General features: G+C 40.6%; 1 protein-coding gene across 1 annotated transcript; it reads left to right on the top strand.

The window, feature by feature from the left end:
* The first annotated feature begins 8687 nt into the window (after positions 1-8687).
* On the top strand, positions 8688-21561 carry LOC137013261 (retinoic acid-induced protein 1). The gene is made up of 4 exons (XM_067376942.1): positions 8688-14426; positions 14947-15040; positions 15401-15450; positions 21328-21561. Exons 1-4 carry the CDS (start codon positions 8688-8690, stop codon positions 21334-21336), a joined length of 5892 nt encoding a protein of 1963 aa, XP_067233043.1. The 3' UTR covers positions 21337-21561.
* Positions 21562-27232: the final 5671 nt, after the last annotated feature.

Genomic DNA, 27232 nt, shown 5'->3' with positions numbered 1-27232 from the left:
ATGTTCACGCCGCTCTTTTCCAATTAAAGCATACAGTTCAATTTGACCATAGAAAGTAAGATTATCAGTTATAACAAATTAATTTTTTGGTCTTTCTCGCATGTAAAGATATTGCTTTGGAAGAGCTTCATAGTCCCTAGTCATGCTTTACCTTTGTTTTATGGAAAACAGCAACATGAACATTTTTACCCTCCTAATGTGTCTTCTTTTCTCACCTATCCCAGTTTTGATCCACGCACAAAAGAGTGTGAGTTTTGAATGAAATGAGGGTATATGATGACAAAAATAGTCATTGCTGAGTGCAAAATTCCTGTAACCATTAAAGGCTCCAAGACGTGCATTATGAAAATCACACATAAATAATACTGTGAAGAGAGTCACTGAATATTGCTTGGAGTAAAAATACTTTCAGATTGATGGTACTTCTCGAGGGAGAGTCAGCTGTGCTGATCTACTGGTTAAAACACCCAAACAGAAGTGAGTCAGGAGCCTGTAAGGCGTACACTGAGCCGCTGAGTTAATATACTAAAACAACCTGTCATGCACTACACACACATTTATCACCAGAGCTCATGTATGTGCAGAGATAGCCCTAGAACAAACTACTATACACAAGCACACAACCCCTCCCCTGCAAACGCAAACACACTTCATCTCAGCCACAAACCCTCATAGCTGCTACTGGTATTTGGTCCATTTTTGGTCACAAAAAAAATATTTTTTTTTTTTCACACTTTGTTCCAGAGTTCCACATTCCAGAATTTCAAAAATTCTAGTTAGTTTTTAGTTTCCACAAGTGGCACTATAATAAGTATTTGTAAAATGTATTCTCTGTTCAGTTTCTATTTCAGGTTAGCTACAAATTACCGTTATTGCTAGGTACCTGAATAATGAAACAGACCTTATTTCCCCCACCAATAAACACCGGCCAAACATTTGCATTTGCGCAATTCGCATAGAATATGCTTCTGGGCTAATGCTAATTATGTTTTCCTGTTTATCTCGGACAACAAACTTAATTATGCTCTTGATGTGTCTGTTTTTAGGTTATATTCATCTCCTTTTCTTTCAAAGTTCAAATCTGTTAAAACACATTTTTTTTTTTTTTTTTTTTGTGATGATGTAAGGGTGAGAAAACTAGCATGGCTTATATCAAAGATCCACTCTTTGAATGGGTCTTGAAATGCCTGTGGGAGGATTTACACACTTGCTGTCCTAATGTCAAATCAATGACATCAATCGTATTTCTTAATACAGATCACGTGCTCACACACACATATGTATGCACAGGAAATTTGAAGATGAGATCTGTTGGTGAAAGAGAGAGAATACTGGCACACAGACTGCGTTAGAAGGGGATAGAGGGCGACAGAATGAGACAGGCAGATGAGAGACAGAGAACTGGAGTGCTATTGTGTAGACTTCACCCAGGTGCAGGGCACATTGAGTCAGACAGGAGCCACAGCTGACTGCTCCATTTTCCAAGCAGCACGGACACCACTGTCCTCTATCCACTCAAAAAAGGAGAGAGAGAAAGAGACATTTTCCCAGCAGGAGGACATGACCTTCAGTCTATCCCTGCATCCAGCCCCTTTAGCTCGCAGTCGAATAACACAACCCTCTTTAAACCATGGCTCTTCGCTCAATTACGTTGCAGGTAATTTGTGTGGTATTGGGAATTAAAGTTTAATTAGGGCGACTGGAGTAATTTGGGCCTGGTTTAATATAATCACGGTGAACTGGCTGCTTGTGAAGTGCCCTGATGTCAGGCTGAGGTAGATGGGATCCAATGCCGCTTTTCATCAACAAAGAACAAAGAATGCCGACTCCCCCAGCCCTCTGCTGGCTTGGCTGAGATCCACCAGCACATTTTCACTCACCCATCCCTGTCCACACTCCCCCACCACACATACACACTCACAGCCCCCTAGCAAACAGCGGCACAGAAGGTTTGGACAGACAGAGACAGCAAGAGAAAAGGAAAACAAGAGAATGAAAAAGAGTGTGAAATAAATATTCCAAAGCCAACACGTCCCTTTGTCTTGGACCTCATTGGCAAAGCCATGGACTCTCTGAGCATCAGAGAAAGCATTTCTGACAGAGCAATCGAATTGGTTGACACTTTTCAAAGAGCAAATCCTCTCCTCCACCACCCACCCCAGACTCGGCAGGATAGAACGACTTGTACGCTCTGTCAAAGAGCATGTTGTTGCGTGGATGTGTGCAGTTGCGTTGGAAAGGAAGTAAACACAGAGGCGTGTGGAGGCGGTCAGCATTAGGGTCTAAAAGAAGCCAAACAATAGATCCCAAACAGGATTCTATAAGCCTCGTCCCAGAGTCAATTTGATTCCACTAGATGAGGATGCCAAAAAGAAAAGAGGGGGGAGGGAAATCAATGACAAAACTGCCTGGCAATAACGATCTCCATTCCATCTTCAACCATCTATCCCTTCCTCCCTCCCTTGTCTTCCTTCTCATTCCTGCTTTGCCTGAAGTCTCCCCCTTCACCCTGCTCTGATTTCACCCATACTGTCAGTGGATTGCTGAATGAGAGGCTTTTAGTGTCAGCCCATCTGGATTTTTCAGAGCTAGAAAATTCCCCTGCTCATTCCTCAGGTAACAGGATGGTGGTTGATAAGGCGGAGAGTTGGGATGACATACATGGAGCATGAAGAGACCGGGAACATCAAGGGCACCTTCCAAGAATCGCCCGAGGTTCTGTCGCTAAAATAAAAAGGACACCACCACACAAACCTCTGCAATACCCAAACCTTGCAACGTTTACTTCAATTTGTTTTTCACCCATTCTTCTTTTCTCCTTTAATTGTATTTTAACGTACTTTATTTTGCATATTCTACGTGGCAACCTTGAATTACAGCCAGTTCCATCACTCATCCTGCATTTACACCAACCTAAGAGCCAGAGCCAAGTGAGAGTCCATGTCAGCTGTCATTGTTGGAGCAGAGAGTGGCTCTCTCTGACGGTTCTCTCGAAAGTCAAAATGACGATATGCCAAACAAAATAGATCACATTGGCACAATATGGTGGCAAAGCTTCAGAGAAGTGCAGATTTGTTGCTCAGAAAGAGTACCATGACTGTTACGTCCTTCCATTAAAACGCCCATCTGACGATTATGGAAAGGAGGTAAAAAAAAGGAGGTAGTAGAAAGCTGCCCTATGGAAAATGCCATGGAGTAATGCATAAAGAATAGAGGGGTGTGGAGAAATATGGGCTTTGTGTCAAAATCAAGTGAGTTGCCAACCTAAACAGCATATTTGGGAAATTCTGCATTTTGGAACATCATAGGCATGGTCACCGTGATTTTGCCAAGTAAGACATGTTTCTTGGCTCTACATATTTTGTTGATCCTGGAACAACATTCTTGTCTGAAATTTTTTTTCTAACCTTATCCCTACCCTTAAACCTAACCCTACCCATAGCTTATCCCTAAATCAGAGGGAAACGATAAGTGAATAATACTGATGCAGAAGCACCTAACTTTAGTGGTAAGCCTAAACTTAACATAAACTTTCATAAACGATCAAATCTGATCGGTTGATTGGAATGTTGTTCCAGGATCAACGATGATGTCGATCCAGGAGCATGTTGTACTTGGTGAAATTACATTCACAAGCACACAGAAGGCTCAATACCTAAACGGCATTTTTCGTCATAAATTTTGCACTTCCGGTCAGAATAGGCAGTAAGTTGCATGTTTCGGCATCATAGCCTCATGCAGAATATTTTGCCCTCAAAATGTGCACGTAGTGAGCTGAGCTAAGTAGCAGCCTTCTAGACAGCATTTTTGGGAATCGTAGAAACACTGAGGCCCAATATGTGTCCAGGTAGGCAGCTGAATTGGTTTTGAACCATGGCTTTTGTCTGTCACCACTCTGCAGCTCCTGAATGCAACAACAGACAGTGTCGTCTCAAGGTCACTGCCAGCGTGTCCTCCGCTTCAGGGTAGAAAGGTTAATCTGTAGTTAAGGTGGAGCCAAAATTGGACAGAGCAGGGGTGTGGTGCAGACATATGAAACAGAAAGAAAAGATGTGTGAAAGAGAAAGAGAGATATCGGTAGCGTGAGTGACACTGCAACCGCTTCGCATCATCAATTAGCCGAGCTGAAGAGGCACAGAACAGGAACAAGCGCAAAGTGGCGTGCCTCACAGGGAGAAATAAATGACTGTGCCCTTATTGAGCGCAGCAAGGCATATAGCATTTCAGGCCAGTAATGTCATTGTGCCTTTGTACCAGCATTATTGATGAAGTCTGTCTCAAAGAAAATAATCCCTCGGCACGACAGCATTTGAGACTTCTCATTCCGTCTGAAAGATCAATGTAAGCGATCTTCGGGACGGAAAATGCACTGGGAGAATGAAACGCAGTGAGCGTGAGTGCGGGCTGGGGTGTTGAGAGTGTGGCCACAGTGGAGCGCTGCAGCAGAGAGAGGTTGAGATCAAAGCGGAGCGCTGCTTCACTGGAGCGCAGCACTGGGAGACTAGAGCGCAGCGGTCTCACCTGCCGCAAAATCTCCCTCTCTCTACATCTGCTGCATCTCACCCCTCTGCTCAGCTAATGCCCTCTCCTGCATGCAGACCTGCCGAAGAATATCAATCAGCCCCGCACCCCAATTTATAGCAGCTCTTTCTTATAAACGTAGAGTCGCAATTCCCCAGATACTATGTGCCTGGTTATATGCGCACATACAGGCGGTAGCTGTCTCTGTCATTCTCTGCTTCTGAGAATTGAGAGATGTTGTGCACCATCAGCAGTAGGCATTTATGTTCCTTTGGTCTGCCACAAAGCAGCTTAAAGCCTATCGTCCTGGTGCAAACATGCACTTCAATCTTATTTAGGTTTTATTCAGGCATTAGGGCTCTCGGAGAGGAGCTTTAGACCTGATTTACCTGTGCACACAAACACACACACCACACGTCTTTCGCTTATAATCACACACTCTAATGCACGGACTAAAAATCGATCACAGGGAGAGGGCTCTCACCATGCCTTACCCAGCACCCTCTCTGAACAGCTCTCATTTCAGACCCCTGAAGTGTGATGCCTTGGGTACCACTGGCACAGATGAAATGGGCACCATGCACCTCACTGCAGGGAGGGCAGGTTTGCTTTTTCACTCCCCTTAGCGTCGCCATGCCAACGGCGGCAGGTTTCAGCATTTAAAGGGCACTCTCTGCAGCCTCCAAATAGAAGCAGCAGCAAAATAACTGGGGGAAAAAGTGTTGAGTGCAATTCTAAGCTAATTGGAGGATTTGTGTCTTCTGCGCAAGTCATTCAAAAGCATTGCCTGCTTCTGCTGTCAGACGCAGTCATTATCACATTGTTGATATTATGACTCATGATTTTTGAACGATGAGGTTGTCAGTAAAAAGGAATTTGAATTATGTGGGACAACACCATATCTCAGAAGATCTTACGTAATCCTGTCTTCACATAAGATTTATTAACAGTCATATCTTTTTTCAATGTCTACTGACACAAATAAAGTATACAATAAAGTCTTTTCTGTATAAAAACTATCATTTCCTTCTGATTTCAGGGAGACGTTATGGGTAGGGTTAGGTTTAGGGCTTGGAGAAAGGATAGGACTAAATTTTCAGATAGGAATGTTGTTCCAGAATCAACAAAATATGTTGATCCAGGAACATGTCTTACTTGGCAAAATCACGGTGACCGAGGTGGGACAGGCCAAAAATCGCCATTTTAAGGGGATACAGACTTTAGCATTTAAAATTAGCCATTTAAAAAAAAAAAAAAGTAATGTACATTATTGGTGTAGATGGAAGTGCTTACGCAAAGGATTTTTAAAAAATATTACATGGGATATTTTAATTAAATTGGAAAGTACATTTTAAGAACTATAATAATGTAGTCTTTACTGACCTCTGCTTTTGTCTTGAAATAGATATGCTTATTCACTCCATGTTTCCAGAATTCAAAAACTGGTGAGCAAACCAACAACTCTTGAAATACGGTGAAGAAGGACAGAATGTTCTAGACATTCCAGGTGTCCATTGCGGATAATACCTTTAACCCTTTATTTTTACCCTTTATTTGCTGTTTCTCTGTATGGTTCTGTTCTTTCAAAGGTCAGTAAAAAGCCGCAGTGATGTCAATCAATATGACATCTCAGAGAGATAGGCCTCACGCCTGGCCAAGACAGACATTCCAGTTGAAAGCCTCCGATCTGATTAGCATCTTTCAGTCCAGTGTGAACCATTCAAAGCAATACTAGCCATCTCTGAAAAACCAGCACTCTGATATAAGAAACTTTTAACACTAAATTATCCCTAGAACATGATATATGTCTGTGATGCAGTTTAGATTCAGGTTGTGAATTACGTTTTTTCTAAATGAACGCATCTAACTTGCATATGTGTGTGCGGTTCTTGCAGGAAACAGATTAAATTTGGTCCTCAAATTCAGTTCATGTCCTTAACGGACTGCGCTGAAATTGAATCGACCCCCTACCCTGACCTTCACTCCCACTTCCTTTCCTTCTTCCTTGGCATCTTCTTTCCTGACTCAATGTTTGCTTTGGTTGAAAGCTCCTTATGTACAGATTGTCTTTCTTGCGCCTTGTGCCCCTCAATCTCATAACGAAGCTGTTTTATGAAGGATTCAGAAAATACCAGAGAGCCGGTTTATTGATTTATTACTTCTAAAATCCATGAGAGTATTCCTTCACCTTTTCAAAAACAGGGAATTTGTATTACTATAGCTCTTGACTATGCTCCAAATGATACTGCCTCACTGTCTTACAGCCTTCATAGGCAGCCCCCTAATCAAATTACAACATCACAAGTGACTGTACATGTAGTTTGGACAAAGTTGTCTTAGATTTAATGTCACAATACATCTCACCCAGACTGCCCAATTCCCAGCCTGAGAGTGAGAGTGAAACAGGCCTCCAGAGAAAGAAAGTTTATTGACTGCATTTGAGATAACCACACGTGTAGATAGAACAGAGAGCATACTCTATTTATACATGCAGTCACTCTACTGTTAATGAATGATTTCATAGTGAATTTTGTAGTGAAAGTCTCACAGGGAATTCTGCCTTAAAATACGTAGAAGCTCATTGAGCTCACAGCTGGCTTAAACATACCACTCCACAGTCTCTGTTTCTGCTTCAACAAGCTTCAAAAATACAAATGGAGGAGAATGACGACAAACAACGCCTACAAATCAAATAACAGGAATAGAATTTTACCTACGTATCTTTTTAAAGTTGTCATCAATTCACACCTACTTTGTAGCACTGTGGAAGCGAGTTTGAGACACATAGCCATAGTTTTGACTCATTTTGGATATGGGCCAGTCCATGCTGGTACACTCATGGTAAGTTCTATAGTAAGGGTATCTTTGTCATTATTTGGTACCCCAGGAGACAAATTCTGCCCTCTCAGCAGACCTAGAAAACTTACTGTACCTTTTAGACCACACTCTCAACAGATCTGTGGCTGTGTCAGCAACATAGCCACACACAAGTCTTTAATCAGCTGCACACAGTGGATCTGTCATGCAATATGTTCAAGCAGAATGTTCTGAATGCCAATGATTCTACAAAAAAAGTCTTTCTATTGGAACAAATTTAATGTGGGATAACTTAAACATATTAATGCACCACTTAATATTGTGCATTTGCAATAATATGTGAAAGGGAAAACAAGATCCATCATGTCACTTGCTCACTCTGGCCAGTTTGTACATTCCACTACATACTGTATGCATTTTTAAAGGCTTAAAGCATAGATCCCGAGTGGTCTTATTTGGGTCACTGTGTAAACAAGCAGAGCAGCAAACAAGCAAAACTGAAGCAGTAGTGGATGGTGGGGCCTCTTGGGAGGGTACTAAGAGGGGAGCACGTTGCTCTTGGGCCTGATGGCTTCAGACAGTGCGCTAGTGAGATGAATAATGTGTGTGTCTGATGGGACTGGGCGGCCATCCCTCGACAGGCCTACAGCACTGGAGTGGAGAAATAGAACAGCCTCCATCTATGCTTACAAATCACACACTTGCTACTTTGAAGTCACTGCTGAGAAGAAAATGTATCCAGTATATCACATTGCCAACCGTATTAAATTACTGAGCAAGATATACGCAAATAGCACACATCGAATCCAAATTCTGAGTAACACCAATAATAGAATCCTCTTATTGAACATGCACAATATTGAATATAATTTATTTTAATAAATCACTTCATGAGCCAATAATAAAATGCTTGGCTTGTTTGCATGCATGATCCTTGTGAATACATGTTTTAAAACCATAATTTGTTTTTAAGAAAATTAATAATATATTATTAATAATAATAATAATAATAATAGTAGCTGCACCTGTCATAGGTATGTACCACAGAAGATGATACCACCAAAATGTGGAATAGATGGGCTGATTCCTAGAATATAATATAACAATGATTGATTGCAGCTGCAGTAAGGGAGAGTGAAATTTTATAGTGCTCATTGAGAAATATATGATTTGATTTTATGAATGACTGAGTATGTGTACATTCTAATATGATTTGTTTTAGGACAAATACTGCAATGAATTCAAATTAATTGAATGAGAGAATGATCACTGATAAGAAAATAAAGCCACTAAGCACAGCCTCTCTCTATTTTTTCTCTCTCTTTCCAAAGAGCCCCCTAGCTGGAGTCATGCAGTCCTTCAGAGAGCGGAGTGGTTTCCATGGCAACCAGCACTGCTACCAGCAGGAACCCCAAGAATTATCGCGCCTTGAGAGTTATAGACATCATCACAGCCAGTCCAGACAGGGCTATGAGCCACACTCTCTAGCTGCTGCAGGGATGTCAACAGCAGGAGCGGGTTCTAAGGACTGTTATGGACAGCAGACCTATCCCGTCTACACCAGCACCAGTGCTACTCAGACTAAAAAACCTTACAGAGGAGCCAAAACTCCAAACCAGCACCTGCAGGCTGGCTACAGCAATCACATGGGCCCTGGATACACCGCCCAGTATATTAGTGAAGGTCACTTGCAACAAAAATGGGATGAGTCAGCTCAGATGACCCAATTTGAACAGGACATGGTGGGACGGCTGGAGTCTGGGGTCAGTGGGTCATCCCAGTACCTAGAGCAGAACATGCTGGCTATCTCTCAAAGTCAGTGCCATCTCCCTTCCCAGTCCTCTGCCCCATCCTATACAAGTTCCCATCAACAGGGCCTCCCACCCAATCCAGCACCATCTCCTTTAATGTATCCACAGGGCCACCTCCATTTCCCTCAGCACTCGCAACCCCCTTCTTCATCTTCGTCATCTTACATGGAGAAATGTAATACAATGCCACATGGCTACAAAGGCTATGGTATACCAACTAATGCCCAGTATGGAAGACAACTCAGCAATCACAGCAGTCTAAAGCAGAGTGGATACAGGCCTCAGAATAATTATGGTTATCAACAAACTCCTTCAAGATCTGGATTTGAACAGGGCTCCCTGCAAGGAATGTCTGGAACACAGGAGAACCTTCAAAAATTCCAGCACTACAATCAGCCCCAGCAAAACTACTGCATAACAGATATTTCTGTAAGGTCACCAGATCAATACTACCAGACCTGCAGTCCAAGTTCCAGTCATTCACCTGCAAGGTCTGTCGGAAGATCTCCCTCATATAACTCTACACCTTCCCCCTTAATGCCAAATCCTGATTCTTTCCAGTATGGCCAACCTCCCATCAACCCTGGGGCTTCCTCGTCCACAGGTTTGCAAGACCAAAATATGCTGATGCCCCCTAATACCCATTCATCACCCAGTGTGAACCACCAGTCCCAGAGCTATTCTGGCTCTATGAAAGAACGATTCTCAGAAAAGCTCCTGTCCAACCCCAGTTTGTGGAGCCTCAATGCCCTGACATCTCAGGTTGAAAACATCTCCAACAATGTTCAGCAGCTACTGCTGTCAGAGGCCCTTATGGCTAACAAAAAGACCAGCAAACGAAACCATCCAAAAAAGGGAGAAGACTATAGAGGTCAGTTAAAGGGTATGGAAGAGTCATCTTGTCCTGATAACCAACATGGTCCTCCTCCATCTGATGCTTATAGCATTCCCAGATCCATGACAGCAGAACTACAGGAAGGAGGATACTCTAGCAGCACTGAGGACCAGATGGACAGGAGCTATTACTATTTTGGTCAAGAAAAAGGTCAAGCACACACCCAGACACACTCACGTCTCAGCCTTGACACAGTGTCCACATGTTCCTTAAACTCAGCTGATGATGTATCTGTCAGGTCAGGTGACTCTGTTCGAAGTCTCCAGAGTGTAGCCTCTGAGGATAATCTCAACTGTGACCCCAGAGTACAGAGAGTTTTGACTGGAGAGGAGCCCAACAGCTCTCTCCGTTGCATTAGAGATGAGAGGTCTCCCATCAGTGTAACAGCTCCAAGTCCTATGAAACAAGAGAGTAATTCACCACCAGACATAAAGCGTTCAGAGAGTACTCTAAAGGAGAACTTTGAGGAGTCAGCATGGACTGAGAGGATGGCTGATGAGGAGGAAATTGGACAAAGAAAACTGTCTGCAGACCGTGAGTGCAAAGGAGAGGTCACTGAAAAACAAGATAAGTGGTTGGAGGATGAGAAAAGTCCTTCACTTTTTCATAAAATAAATAAAGAAGTATTAGACGAAAGCTACTCATATGGAACAGAAGCAAATATCTACCAAGGGCTGCAAAACAAATATAATTTAGATAAAGGAAATTCAGAAGAGATGGACTGTTTTTCTGAACTTAATCACAAAAGTAATGAAGGCACAGAAATAAAGTCAGAACATTTCAAATCAGAGCCACAGACTAATGTTGAAATGCTTGTGAAAACATCACCCAGGAATTCATGCACTGATCTGTATTTGCCAGAGAAAGAAGAAAATTCAAAGAGTGAGAATTCAGTAGATAGCCTCACATGCACTGAGGGACCAGTGGACACCCTTGAGGAGCAGCCGTCTGTCCTCTCCCATAATTCCACTGAGGTAAGAGATGAAAAGGAGGATCTGACAACCTCAGAGGAGGTCATTAATAATAGAGCAAGACCACAAGAGTCCTTTCCAGAAGTCCGTAGTACATTTGAGGAGATGGGAAACATGCCACAAGTCAACACAGAAACAGCAGAAAGCTTTGCCCAGGACGCACCACACAGAGGCAGCGAAAGGAGGTCAGGCATATGTGACATTGCACCTCAGCCTCACACTGCCAAGAGTGGCTTCTCAGCTCTCAATGAGAAAACAACACCTTTGGCTCAGGCTAGGGATCATCACATCGATCGTAGTGATGCAAAGGTACTGGAGCCTGACTCTCCTCAGTTGCCAGGCAAGTCAATACTGCACTCTGCACCATCTTGGGCTGACACCCCACCCTCTCCCAAGAAAGGGGATGAGGATATGGAACCGGGAATAAGCTGTCCCAGTGCAGTGACGCCCTCAGCCAAACCAGAGCCTTTGGCCCCATCTGCACATACGAGAATGTTTGGTAAGAAACATGCACGAGGCAGGAGGAGACTAATGCATTCAAGTGTAGGAATCAGAAGGCAGCTAAGTGTAGAAGGAGACAGTGCTCCACCTTCTGCCCAAAATCCCAGTATGCCCTCCAGCAAAAGCTCCCTTATTCCTGATCAGATGGAAACTGCCCACCAGAATATTAGCAGTCAAACACAGAAGCTTGTGACAGAGAGTTTACCATCGCGCATGTGCACTCGCTCCTATGGTTCACAAAGTAGCCAAAAGGTCTGTCCTCAAGAGAGAAGGAAGCCAGGATCAAAGCCTGGTCCAAAACCAGGTTCAAAACTAGGTGTTAAGCCAGGTCCAAAGCCTGGTCCAAAATCAAATACAAAACCTGGTCTAAAGCCTAGTCCAAAATCAATTTCAAAACCTGGTCCAAAACCAGGTCCTAAACCTGAAGTTATGCCTAGTGTAAAACCTGGTCCCAAACAAAGTTTAAAATGCACAGGGTCCACAGAAAATGCAAAGCCTGGTCCAAAACCTGGTTTAAAGCCAGGTCCTAAATCTGGTCCAAAATCTGGTTCTAAACTAGGCTCAAAGCCTGGGGCTTTACCAGAAATACTTGTTCCAAAGCCAAGTCAAACAACCACAGAGTCAAAACCAATTGAGGAGGCAGTGCCTAAAGGTCCAGGTCGACCAAGAGGCATCACTTCTAAGATAAAATCAATAAAAAGAGATGAAAATATTGAGATTACAAAAGACCATCCCAAGGACACACGTGAACTTATTTTGCAAGATGTGAATGCAGCATTAACTATGGACACACTTGTCGATGTGGTGGACAACACTAAGAATGAAACTTTGGGTTCCACTTTGGAGTCTACTCTAGCAAGCAGTTGCGTAAAGTCTTTAGCAAGAGATCAAAAGTCCATGGTGCTGAGATCACGAAAACAAACAAGAGAAAAGTTGACTGAAGATAAAGAGCAAGAGAGTGATAAATCAACTGAGACACCTTCAGCAATGCCCATACACTCACAAATACAGAATGTTACTGTGGATCAGTCATGTAAAACTGAATCTTCAAATCTTGAATTACCTAAGCAGAAGGATGTCTCTACAGATTCACTTCAACAACCGAGTGAAGAGATAGTTTCCATCAAAAGAAAATCCAGTTTACCATCATTAGACACCAAAAAGAGGAAGAAAGGTGTGCAAGAGAGTCGAGTAAAGACACAGGAGCCTCTATTAGATACAGTCACAGGAGTCAGTATTGCAAAGGGAAAGCGAAAGAGAGGACAACATTTGCAAGCAGAATCTGTAAGGACCACTGTAACCGCTGATAACCCTCCCACTGATGACATAAGTGACATGCCTTCTGTACCTCCTCAGTGTCCCACTAAAACCAAGTATTTGCCTCCTCGGAAAGGTAGGGGACTTAAATATGAGGCAATGGTTCAGAAAATCACATCCCCAGGGTCCAAAAAGCAACCTTTAAATATTCAACCAGATATTGTACCAGACGAATCAACATCAAAACCAGTGCCACAGGTACCAGAGCTGAAGGAGACAATAAACACCCCCGAGGTGACTCACATGGAGGGTGAAAGCACAATAAGTACTCAAGAGACACAAAACACAGAAATTCAAACTCCAAGGAAAAAGAGGAGAAAGTGGGCCACGGTAGAGAGCAGTGATGCACCAGATGTAGCCCTGGAGGCTGGGAGCCTCGTTATCAACACTCCAAGGCTAGCCAAACAGAGAGCCATTAAAAACAACCACGAGATGCATCTAAAGCAACGGAAGAAGAGAAGAAAAGGCATTGAACCACAAGAAAGCATCCCCATTGTGGAGCAACAGGAGCCTAACCAGACTGATATTTTGCCCCCAACTCAGCCCTCCTTGTCTTTACCAGAAACAGGTGAACAGTCACAGTATGAGGAGCCACCAACAGAACTGTGCTTACCATTAATAAAACCAAAACGAGGCAGGCGGCCATCATTCAAAAAGAAACAGGAGGAACTCTCAAGTCAAACAGAAGATGACAAAGTAAAGGAGAAAAAAAAGCCCGGCCCTAAAAAAAAGGTTCTGAATGTCCTCAAAGTTGTAGTGAAGAGACCTAAGATCAAGACAAAATGCAGCAATGATTTTCCCCCAACAGTGAAGGGGACATTATCAGACTTGCATCCAGCACTAGGTGATGGCAAATGTTCTTTCAGACCATATGTACACATTGACAGCTCTTTGGAGCTAGCATCTCTTTGTACCATCGTCAACAGGCCTGAGGAAGAGCAGATGCTCAGCCAGGCAAGAAAAAAGAGCGCAGCTAAAATGAAAAATCTCGTCACAGTTTCCAAGGCAGTATCAGACTCCTCAGTAATGCTCCAGGGGCCCTTAGTTAACAAAAGCCTAATTGAAAGGTGTCTAACATGCTGCCTATGTGGAAAGCCAGCAAATTACAGGGAGCTTGGGGACTTGTGCGGCCCCTATTATCCTGAGGACTGCATACCACGAAAAATGCTGTCTTCAACACACAGAAATGATTTCAGGCAAAACAGCAAGTGTGTAAATGAGACAGAGGTCAGCTGCATCTCAGAGCAGATCACCTCACAGAGTGCATGTTTGAAGGACGTTTATCAAGATGCAAATGAAGGACATAGTGGGCATCCCAGGAGGGGGAAAAGGGCAATTAGGGAACCATTAAGAACCCGCCCCACCTTGCGGATGAGATTTAAAAGACTGCTGCTGTTGCAGAGCAGACTTAGTGGAGCTTCTCCCCCTGCTGGTGAGGAGGGCAGTGGAACAGCTCTGCAGAGATTGCAGATGGAGGCTGAGGCAAAAGAGCACTGGGCTCATGAAGCTTGTACTGTCTGGACCACAGGCATAATCCTGGTAGCAGGCAAACTCTTTGGACTGAAGGAGGCTGTTCAGAAATCTGCAAATGCAGTAAGTGTTTCATTTACATTACACACCATGCATTAGTAACTTCCTGTGCTGTTAAATAGAGGCAAGAGCACATCTCGGAACTCAGAAATAGCTATATACACCACATTCTATCCCACTATGACTCAACTGGAAATTAAATCAACTGTAATATCATCTTTGACTTCTGTCTAGACACTGACAAAAGACATATTTACACATAATAAGTTTAAAGATTCAAAATAAATGTATTTCTTGAGATGAGGTTGCGAGAACAATGTAGCACACTACTGTAGGAAACTGTATACTGTTTCGCATTCTATTTTCATAAATTAGTACACTTAACAGTATCATAATCAATATATTAATATTCCATTCCAAACAGTGTAACAGGAAATTATTAATACTCGAAAATTATATACTTTAAGTCTAGTGGGTATAGAATTATATTAGTTTTACTATATTATGTGGTGGCTCAGGGGGCTGTGAAGGAAAGAGTCGAAATTTTAGAGAGAAGCTCCTCAGGCTTTCTGTTTCATCACAGAAATGCTCCAGGTGCCAAGGTGAAGGAGCTTCCATCTGCTGCAGCTGGAAGAGCTGTAATCAGAGGTACCATTATGTCTGCGCCAAAGAGACGGGTAAGAGTTCTGACATTTTGAAGTGTGCCTTTATTTGTCTACAGTATTTACTGTCCATCCAATGACTCCACCCTCCACTTCATATGCTCCGTCTAGAAACCAAATAGAGTATGCAAGCCTATATAAAGCATATATAATTACTGATTCTATGTGTATCTGATTCAGTTTCTGATCAACAGGTAAAAACAACCAATTATACTTATGTTTTTCTGTGATGTTTAGCTGTAGGGATATCACTGGAGATGGAGATAGGTGAAGTCAGAAACAAAAGGGCAAGATGATCTTGCTTTGCATTTTCAATGGCATTTTCTAATTTACACCTTATATTCTTCCCTTTCTTTTCTCTGTATCTTTTTCCAGGCTGCACGTTTCAAGAAGAGACCTTCTCTATTAAGTGTCCGAAACACAAGGTAAGTAGGTGAATTGGTTTTGCACACAGCAAAGGAGATCTCTGATCTAAAAGACATGTCCATTGTACCATGAACTTCAGTGTCCTTGTAACATTCTACCAACTCTATAACAACAGCAAGGAGTGAAACTAGAGAGCAGATCACAGTTACTCATCAGCACCAGCTCTCAGGACAACAGATGAGCCCTGAGCATATCTCACCCTTATCTGTCTGCTATTGACTGGGCAGCTCTCTACTGACAGCAGAAGTTAGTGAAGGGATGTTAATTATACATTCTGGGCTCTCAGTCTCCTTGTTTCCCTTTAGGAGCCACAAACTTTAAAGAGAAGGAAAAAATAAAGACATTTAGAAGTGCTGCCTGATTATTATTACTGGATGGGGAATGGACACATTTTTCACTCAGTCTTGGCACTTGCATGTAGCAGAAAGCCTTCCAAAAAAGTTCCATTCCTCAAAACAAATTTTATACTGATTTTGCAAAATCCCAAACCTAAATCTGACATTTCTGCATTATTTACTCACCCTCCATGTCATTCCAAACCTGCATGTATATTTGAACACAGCAGGAACATTTCTGAAGAATTTAAGAATTCAAACAAATCATTTCCAAACAATGGCAGCTCATTTCGACCACAGCTGTCAATCACCAAAAAACACTAAAGAGCAATAGACTCATGCACTATATTCATTATATTGCATTTGCATACAACATATGTGGGAACCGACAATGTCAACCCAGACATGACATGTCAAAGTGCCATTTTGTTGCCATCGAAGATAAAATTTTATATCTTCTGATCTTATGTGACTTCAAAAATCTTTATTGCACGCAAATTTTTATGGACTACTTCTGTGTGCTTTTATGGTGTTTTTGGTCCTTTTTGAAGCATGTATGATAGAACTGTTGTTGAATTGTAAAGAGTTGCATGAAGATTCTTCAAAATGCTTCCTTCTGTGTTCTACTGAATAAGTCATATGGGCTTAGAACAACGTAATACATCTCAGGTCATTTGACAATACTTGTGGCATAATGTTGATTGCTGTAAGCATTTTCTAGTTACATGTTAGTAGTTGATTACCTGCGCCAAAGGTACTCCATTATGCCAGAGTGGTGCAGTGTGGTTCCAAAAAGGGCTTTTAGAGTATTGATATGCAATTGCTTGGTGTTGTGGGTTGTTATGACTTGGATCACTAGACATGAGTCATGTACTTCATTGTCAATCGGGCAAAAAGGATCTGATTGATTTAAAAGTAATAAAACACACCTCCTGAACAAAAGAAACAATTCTGCAAGTTTAATACTTAGGGTTAGTATTAATAAATAATACTAGTAATGCTCACCTTAGCTTAAACCTTGTTTCCACCAAAATTACCCGGACCAATTTGTCCCAGGAACTTTTTTCCCCCAGACCTGTTGCTGTTTGCATTTCCATCATGGTCTAAAGTACCGTGAAGATTAGTCAGGTGACGTAGGACTTTCCAGTTCCTGCTGGATGTTGTTCTCCACATATAATCTTAATAAAGCCTGAACCTTGTAGTAATTTTTGAACTTCATTGTTGATTCAAATAGCAAACAGCTCTTTCTCCACTCACGCAACAGACTTTTAAAAAAAGGTGGTTGAAATCAAATGCTGCATGGAGTCAAACATTCAAAATGCTGTGTGAAATCAACCAATCAGTATGTTCAGCACCCAAGTCCACCCCCCAAAGTTTGTGAACTTTGAATAAGTACTACCTAGTGAGCAGGGACTTTCTGAGGGGGTCATTTTTACCTGGAACTTCATTTAGAACCTGGTCCCTGTGGTCGAAACACACCCCAGAGTACCACCCCAAAGTCTCTAGTTCTTGGGGAAAGTTCCTGCGGTGGAAATGCTGCTTTAGTTTCACATGCCACTGTCTAAATGCAGTCTTATACAGTTGCATTTCGTTGTGCATTCGCCACCTACAGGCAATCTGTGTACTACAACTGAGGTAGGTCAGGGAGAGAGAAAGGAAAAGGGATAGATTGAACAAGAAAGACAGAGAAAATGGGCACGCCAGAAAGAGAGAAAGAGAAATGATATTCAGCAGTAGTACAGCTTCCTGTCGGAGACCGTGAGGCAAAACCTGGATGGAGATCAAAACAACCCACCCTCATCTCTCCAGCTCTACCCCTCCCTTCCTCTTTCACCCTCCCACGACAAAGGAAGAGGAGAACAGAATGAGAGAGAAATAGACAGACAAACAGAGCAGAGGAGAAAGTTCAGAACAAGCAGAGCACACATCAGCAGGGGGATCTAAGGGCTTTGGGTCTCTGGGATGCCAATTTGCCGCTTTAATGAAAGCGAGCGGTAGAGATACCACCCCCGTCCAGGTCTCCAAGGAAATCTCTTCCTCCTCTTCATCTTACTCTTCTCCTCTGTGCTCACATGCACTCAGTGGCGAGCTCTCTTTTAGGTTCACGTGGCTTGAGAACATGACAACAGCAATGCAGCACAGGCAGAGCTTTAAGTCAGGCCGAAGGGGGGCAGCGCAGAAGGCAGGGCAAGAGAATGCTGCCATTCTTTCCCCTGTACTTGCATGATAAAAATTGTATTTGCATTTCCTCAAGGAAAAAACTATTCTAGCCAATCAACAAAAGAATAGTGTTAAAGTTTTGGGTAAACTTAGGTTCTGCAACACAGTCACTGTGCTAGGTAATAAAAATGGTTAAATATATGTAACAGAGGCCACCTAGTAGTCGCTGTGTGAGTAAACCTCACTCCTCTGATCTCAAGAGATGCTCTAGCGACTGATGCTAAAGGTTGCATCTTTTATCCTCTTTGTTAGAGCGTCCCACTCCCACACCGGAGACCCAGATTTGATGCCTGCACAGAGCGGGACAAGTAGGACCTGGGTAGAGGGGTTATATTGGTGCCGTGACCCGGATGGGAGTGAGGTTTGGGGGGGGGGGTGTAACGGAGGCCAGCTAGTAGTCACTGTGCGAATAAACCTCACTCTTCTGATCTCGAGACATGCTCTAGCGATTGATGCTAGAGGTTGCAGCCTTTAGCCTTCTTAGAGCGTCCAACTCCCACGCTAGAAACCTAGGTTCGAGGCCCGCACAGAGCGGGACGAGTAGGACCTGGGTAGAGGGGTTACATTGGTGCCGTGACCCGGATGGGAGTGAGGTTTAGGGGGATGAGTGTAACGGAGGCCAGCTAGTAATGAATGAAAAAAAATGTAAAAACATGAACAGCCGCCTGCACATATATGTAACATCAAAGCATGCAGTGAGGCAGATCATGTGAAGCACATACAAAGTTCAGTTATTACAGCTGTGATCAAATCACAGAGAATGATGTCAATACCAGATATAATCATTGTTTGTTTGGAACACGAGAACGTTTGATGAATATCAATGCAGTGCTGCCTAACAAACACTGTAAGCAGGGCTGCAGTTAAATAGCGGTGTGAGAGAGATACTGATTACCAGCGTTAAAGAGCAGAAGGATTAGTTCAGAGATCAGAGAAAAAGCAAGAGATTGGACCCAGAGCAGAGGAGGGAAAGGGAACGAGAGCAAAAGCAAGTAAAGCTGCGGAGGAGGAGAGATACATAAACCAAGAATAACATCCGTGTCAGCGCAATTAGGAAACGGTCCTGCAGTGTTTTTTTCTGGCTGTAGATCCCGGCTCGATGCAGCTTTCATATCGGCGCAGCGGCCACTGTTCCAGCGCAGGCAATTAGAGAGCTCATGCAACGCGTATGATGCACAACCACCAACACAAACATGCACATAATGCGGCCCTGCTGCCGCATACACAACACAGATCTCATGCACAATGCACAGATTAGAGATATATACTGGCAGATTATGCTATTTTTATAAGTGCATATTTTAATTTCAGCAAATTCGTGTACACATTTTGTCATTATCAGCATCAACTACCATGGTCTTTAAGCCTGTCGTTCAATAATTTTTGGTTAATAAATAATGATGTGCTTAGCACAGCATTTGTATGCCAAAACAATGAACAGAACAGAAATAAAGAGCTACAGTTGCTCAGTGGTAGCTTACATGAGTAATCAGCATTTCATTTTTAAGACATCTTTTCAAATGTTGATATTATAAGACTGATGTTTAAATTATCAAACAGATGGAATGTTTTCAAGTGAGACAAATTAAAACCAAATCATCACAAAATTAATTAAATCCATTACTTATGCCGCGTTCCAGGCAACCCGTAACCCGTGTTTTTCCAACCTTCTACCCATGAAAGTGCCTTGGAACAGCAGTCAAAGCCGTGACTTCCCACCTGTGAACTCGTACTAGATCGATGTACTCCCAGTTATGGGTTCTGACGTCACATAGCCCACGAAACAACAATGGCAGCCCCTACTGATGCGGTGTTTATGCAAGTGCACGGTAAAATAAAAGGTATAACAGCTTCTCTTGCCTTATGCACCGTTTTCCTCCTCTGTTTCCCTCAAATAAGCAAGGAGTAAGCACCTTTGGTGATAAAAATAATTGTTAATGAGCATAAGCTCCGTACGGTCCGCCATGTTGGTTTGTTTACACTTTTACGCAGTTTGGCGTGACTTTCCTGGAACGTTACAAAGTCGTGAGTCGTGATTTGAAGTCGTGACTTATGGGCTCAAAAATCTGCCTGGAATGCAGCATTACTGTTGTTTTCCCTCTAAAATGATGTCACTTCCTGGGAGATGATGTCATGTTAAAGGAATATTACAAAAGACTCACCGGATGGAAAGTGATATTTAGGATACTTTTTTGAATTAAAACAATGTTGTCAAGTAAATATGTTTTTTTTGTAGCATTTCCGTTCGAGTAAGGAAAATGAGCACCTGGAATCCAAAATTTTGAAATAACTGTGATAATGTGATGAATGTACCTAAAATGACTTCTATCTTTAAAGGGGTGGCTGAGTATGATTTCACTTTTTTAACTTTAGTTAGTGTGTAATGTTGCTGTTAGAGCATAAACAACATCTGCAAAGTTACGATGCTCAAAGTTCAAAGCAAAGCGAGATATTTTCTTTTAAAGAATTCTCTGTTTAAGGACTACGACAAACGGCTGGTAGGGACTACATCAAGCTTCTTCCCGGGTTAGTGACATCACTAACCCTAAAATTTACACAAACCCTGCCCCCCTACAACACACAACAAAGGGGTGAGGCCCTGTTACTGCATTACACTTTACACAAATGCAATAGCATGTCTAAAAGTAAGATGACAACATAAGTTATAACCATAATTAAACTAAACTATACCTGTTCAATCTTCATGCAGCATATATATTCTCTGACTCTGTAGGATCTTACAACAGTTCCCAGAGGAGCGATTTATAGATTATGACAGAATATGCTAATCAATGACTTTAAGATAGTTAACTCCACATCAGCTACATAAATTCATAAACTAACCATTCAGAAACGTCCTGTTGCATTCTACATGTCACTTCTTGAGTCTCTCCATCATTGTCCGACTTTTATGTTTTGAACATAATAGGCTGAACAGTTTCTGACATTTTCAGTGAGTCTACATGAGGTAATCACCACTGCTAAGTGTTAACATGAGCTCTTGAAACTCTTCTTGAGAGCAACAGCTCATTTGCATTTAAAGGGACACACAAAAATGGAGCGTATTTGCTCACCCTCAAAAAGTGACAAATTTAACATGCTATAAAAAATTATCTGTGGGGTATTTTAAGCTAAAACTTCACATACACACTCTGACATCAGAGTCTTATTTTACATCTTGTAAAAGTGGCATTATACCACCTCTTTAAAAAATTAAGAATTCCATAGATACGAGGGGGGCTTAATAATGTATATGAACGAGGAATATTTCAGCAAGCCTTTCTCCACTCTCACGCATTTCAAAATGGATCTGTTTTTCAGGCAATGTAACATACCGGCGGCGCATGAGGACTGGTGAATGTCACCTATGCAGTAGAACAAGGACATGCGTCTGCCTGTGTGCTGCAAGTCGCTGTGGATATCCAAAACACAGAGAAAAACTGGGGCTTCAGTCGAAGCACAAAGATACTGTAGCAATACCGACCCAAGATCAGATCATCTCCGAATCCATCCGGCCCGGCCCAAACACATAAACCTTCATGACCAAAAGCTGAAAAAGGGAAAGACACTTTTGTTATGAATCCGAATGTGCCATTCTTCCATTTTATTCCGTATTCTAGAGCGGATGTTATCAGTCGGAGACACCTGGTGGCGGATTTGGCCTGCTGCCCCGAGTACTGGCTGGCACGCGTGTGTTTCCACTGTGGAAGAGGGATTGAAATTTGAAGATGTCATGCAACACTGGATGTATTTCAATGGACACTTACATGTTACAAAGAAAAAAAGTGAAAAGTGAAATTGTACATGGTGTGCTTTACAGGTCTAAATATTCTGACATCATGAAAAAAACAAACATATAAATGCATTATTTTAATATACTGCTACTCCAAGATGTAGGCTTATTTTCATGTGCATTTGAAGACAAAACAGCATCATTGGGATGTCCAACAGTGCACCCGGATGAAAAAATATACATTTTTATATATATGAATATATATATACGTTCATACAGTGTTGGAGGTAATGTAATCAGATTACTTTTTCAAGTAACTTGTTAAGTAACAAGTTACTTTTGTTTTCCCATTTATTGACTGAATTTGCATTTCCTTCAGCCTGAGGCTTATTCATTTCACTTTTGGTGTGAAAGGGCTTTTACATTTGACAAAAAATGTATTTATTTATTTTTTTTTTTGTTATTAAAGAAAAAACAAGCAAGCCCAGCCCAGGTGAGAAAAAGTAACGCAAAAATAACGTAATGCATTACTTTCTATAAAAAGTAACTAAGTAACATAATTAGTTACTTTTTAGTGTGTAACACAATATTGTAACACATTATTTTTAAAAGTAACTTTCCCCAACACTGCGTTCGTATTATGTGTATCAGATTCTCAGCATTTATTAAAGTAATTATAAAAATTTTGTCATCCTTTACTCGCTCTTATGTTGTTCAAAACCCTCATGACTTACTTTCTTTTGTGAAAAAAAAAAGCTATATTGTAGAACAACAGCACATCGGAAATTGTCTGGGAATAGTTATTTAAATTTCATTCTCATCACATGACTTGAAATATAGCACTCTTGGAATAGGTTTTTATGATAACGTTTTGTCATTTTGGAGCTTGACAACCCCAGTCCCCCATTCACTTTCATTGAGTGAAAAAGGGCAGCTTGGATATTCTTCTAAATAACTCAACTGAAGAAAGAAAGTCATATGGGTTTGGAAAAAAACATCTAGATGAGAAAATAATGACAAAATTGTCATTTTGAATGAACTTTGAGCTTACGAAAGCCTCAGCACAGTGAAGAGATCCATATCACAAACAGATTTTACATTTACATTCATGTTATTTGTGAAATGATGCAGAAGACAACGTGAAAAACTGAAACTGAGAATTCATAGTCATTTAATCAGATGTATATGTGACTGACATACAGTATTATAGGCTTCACTTCACTGCAGTATTACAGGTAAGACCGCGCATAGAGATGACAGAACCATCACGTAATTATTTGATTCCTAATTCTAAGTAATTGTGTATATAAGTATTTGATGCTGTTTAAATGTAAGATGTGATGTACTATTATAATTGTGTATAGTATTTCTTAGAGATGTTTATTTTCTATAAAACAAATATGTTATTGCTTACAAAAGTTATTAAAACAATGAATTAAAAGGACTTTTTTTGGAATTGTATTTGTCCACAGCTCATATTGCAAAGTTTCTGGTATTTTCTTTTTATGTAAAGCTGCCATGAAATATAATAGATGTGTGAACATGAACAGCTGTCTTTGGAATTGAGATCAAAATCACGTTTTGTTTTCTTTTCGTGCGTCTTTGTTGGTGCTCAACGCAAAGTAATTCAGTGCTATTATCCTTAAAGATGTCTCTGTCTCACAGCCAGTGGTCTGAAATTACATCTGGAGGCATACAGAAACAGATCTATGCCTGCTTGCTTTCTTAACACCTTTATTTACTCTGCTGGGGGCTTCTGTTGGTTTAGCGAGGTGAAAACAAAGCCATTCTATTTCTAGTTTGTCACAAGTGAAATCAACATCTTATCACCCAACCACCAGCACACATGAGTTTCTGTATTTATTTCTGGAAACTATACCCTTTCTGTATAAAATAAATATTCAGTGCTAAAAAAAACCCCCATAGGCCCTCTGAATAAATCCCTCGATCTGCAACAAATAATTCACGTGACTTTGCCTCAACAGAGGATGTGATTGATAACTACTCATTGGAATCATCATTTTTAACAAACTATTACAACTATCCGCACCCTGTGTTTTAGCATAGCACACGTATGTCTGCAAGATGTCTGTTAAAGATCACTTCATCTGGAAAGCATCTGCTGTTTACAAACATCTGATAGACATCTTTAAGATGTCAGTTTTTCATACATTCTAAATCATAAACATCTTAAGGACATCTTCTAAACGTCTACTTGACATCTGACAGAAAACGTCCTATAGACGTATTGCAGATGAGCAAACACTCTAAAAAATACGTCTTCCAGACGTAAACACACACATCAAAGAGACATCTCCGAGATGTAAGTGTGCTATCAGGGTTTGAAGTTAGCATAAATACAAAGCATCAAATTAAACTACAGAAACGGCTACTTTAGATTATGTAAGTTAAATAACTAGGCTACAGCCTATCTACAATTCAATGATTGCTGATAAAACAAAATTTACTTTGTTACCTGAAAGTCCGTTGGGTTTTTTTTTCTACAAATTTGCTAAGTGTCACATGCAATTTCTCCTGTGAGCTCAAAAAGAAGATGGAAGTGTATGATATTGATGTTACCACAGCTCTTTTCTGAAATGTCAAACTTACAGTGTTACATCCGTGTTACAACTCTCCCCGGTCTCCCCTATTAATATAGTGTAAATCAAGTTAATTTAATTGCAGCAAATCTGTTTACATAGCATTTTTGCCATTATCAGCCTTAGATACACTAACCTAACAAAACTGCATGCATTTTGCGGAAGAACGTTGTTTTGTTTGTGCTTCGGCTCTGCTTGACTGTGCGGATGAATATGGTTGTCCTGCTGCTCATAAAACATTCAATAGGCTAAAAGAAATACCAGTTTAGATGAAAACTAGGATCTCAAGTTAACTAGCTGAAGACTGCTATCTATACTTATTAAATAGACACGATACTTCCTTGAAAATAAATTCCAGCACGCCACAACAGCCATAATGAAAAGACCCTTCACAATAGATACTTCTTTACAATCAGGGGCGCCTGCAGGAGGGCTTATTATATAATTATTGTTTTTGTTGTTACATTCGATTTATTGCCACACCTTAATATGTGAATTATATTATCAGAAAACTAAACACATTTAGCGTCGTCAGGCTTTTGTTTGTGCTTAATGGATAAAACTATAGACCTGCGCACTCAGGTTTATGCTTGCTGTAAATTTTAACTGCCACAAGATGGCACTGTTTTCGACCCGAAACATTTAGAGAAAAGCTTCAAAGATTTAAGAGGCTTCATTTCGCCATCCCTACTCAATATTTTTAGGCCTTTTTATATTCTTGTCGCTTTATAATATTAATATTGAACCACTGTACTCACATGAACTGATTTAAATATGTTTTTAGTACATTAATGGATCTTGAGAGAGGAAATGTCATTGCTCCCTATGAAGGCCTCACGGAGCCATTAGATTTCAACTAAAATATCTTAATTTGCGTTCCGAAGATTAACAATGTTGATTCTTGGATTATTACAAGATCTGTCACATTCTCTTTCTGACTGACTGAACTCCTGGGATGTATGTAATTTTCCGCAAAAAAAACATCCAGCTAGGTCTAAAACACTGAGAATAGGCTTACCATAGTGAAACGGTAAAATTGACTCATTTTTAAAATTTTGTTCATTTTGTGCATATAAAAACAACACTTTTTACTTTAAATATTTCTGTTCTGAAAGTACATTTCTGCATACGCACGTAGCATAAAACATTTCCAATGTAATTTAATTTATAAAACACTCATCTTGAGAATACAGTTTAAGTTTTTGGTTCAAATTCACCTTTGTTATAAAATTGCCTTTTGTCCAAATGTTTGTCAGTGTCGTTATTGTGCTATTCAACAGTTATAGCACATATATGATAATAGAATTTTGGAGGCTTGAATTAAAAAAAAAATAAAAAGATCCTAATTTAGAACTATTCTAACTGGAATTACATTGCTGTTTATGCTTATGCTCACCAAGGCCTCGTTTATTTGATCAAAAATACAGTAATATTGTGAAATATTACACAATTTTTAAAATAACTTTTCTATTTCTATTATTTTGAAGTAAAATTTATTCCTGTGATCAAAGCTGAATTTTCAGCATCATTACTCCAGTCTTCAGTGTCACATGATCCTTCAGAAATCAATCTAATATGATGATTTGATGCTCAAGAAACATTTATGATTATCATCATGCTGAAAAGAGTTGTGCTGCTTCATATTGTTGTAAAAACCATGATATTTTTTTCAGGATTCTTTTAATATCAAGTAAATAACTTGAGCTTAGACTTTACATTTAAACGCATTTCTGTTTTTGCAAAAATTATTTTGCATGGTAATCGACAGATGCTGCCAAAATAGGCCGAACCCAGAACACAATAAATTGAAAATAAAAGTAAATTACGTTTTGCCTATAACATCAGGAGTCAAAGACACACAATGGAGGACTTCATTACAAAAGACTTTTATTTACAATCTTAAGAATAAATCAAATATAAGACAATATAGGATACACTATGTGTGCGTCTGCAAGTTTAAACACGGTTCATCTTTGAGACTCGATCACAAGCACTACAGAAAAGTTAGCGTACAAGTAATGAATGTCAATTGCAAATCTCACGGTTACTGCGGATATAAAATGTGTCTAGTAATCAGAGTTCGTACATAACGGTGGCTAGAAATGAAATATAAATATAGTTCTCTCCCTACCAAGAGCTGCAGGTAGCAAATCTTATCTTTGGATAAAGATGTTAACGCTGATGTCTTTGCTTTATAATCAACACTTCAATAACATTCGAATGCAGATGGAATTATTACTCCAATGGAAGACTTTACAACCAAACTGGTTGGAAATACAAATTAAATAGTAGATTCAATGGCAAACGGTGGGCTGTAGGTGACTGTGCAGCCCACTCACTAAATAGTGCAAATGGACACAAATCCAGCGAACAAAGTCATACTGTGGCTGCAGGTAGAAACCGTTTTTTTTCTGATGAATACTTCAAATCATTCAAACTGGTTAAATTTCAGCAGCACGACAAAATCGACCATCAGCCCCTCTTCAAATGCTGCTCACCTACAGCGTCAGACAAATCATAAATACACTTAGTTAAAATATATACAAAGAAAGAACTTTCTCAAATCAATATGTAGAATTCATCCCAGATGGTAACAGGTAAGTAGGAACTACTTTATTCAGCTCACAGTTGTTTTCCTCTATCGTAATCTTTCTTTCTTTCAAAAGGTGCTAATAGTAAAGCAAATATGTGTCCAATTCAAGCACCCGTTGGACCAGAATCCAGTTTACCCTACCAAAACACCATCTTGTGGCCAAAGTCAGCACTGACAGTGCATCGTTTTACAAAGGAAACCGAATAAAAAACCTTCCGTTCAATCTTTGTGTAGGGCATATAAATAAGTTAAATAATTACTTTCATATCAAAAATATCAAGGATAGGGTCCCGTTATCGC

This window comes from Chanodichthys erythropterus, chromosome 3 (genome assembly GCF_024489055.1).
Source record: "Chanodichthys erythropterus isolate Z2021 chromosome 3, ASM2448905v1, whole genome shotgun sequence".
Taxonomy (NCBI): Eukaryota; Metazoa; Chordata; class Actinopteri; order Cypriniformes; family Xenocyprididae; genus Chanodichthys; species Chanodichthys erythropterus.
Note: the sequence above shows the minus strand (reverse complement) of the source record. Positions and strands in the feature narration are given on the sequence as shown.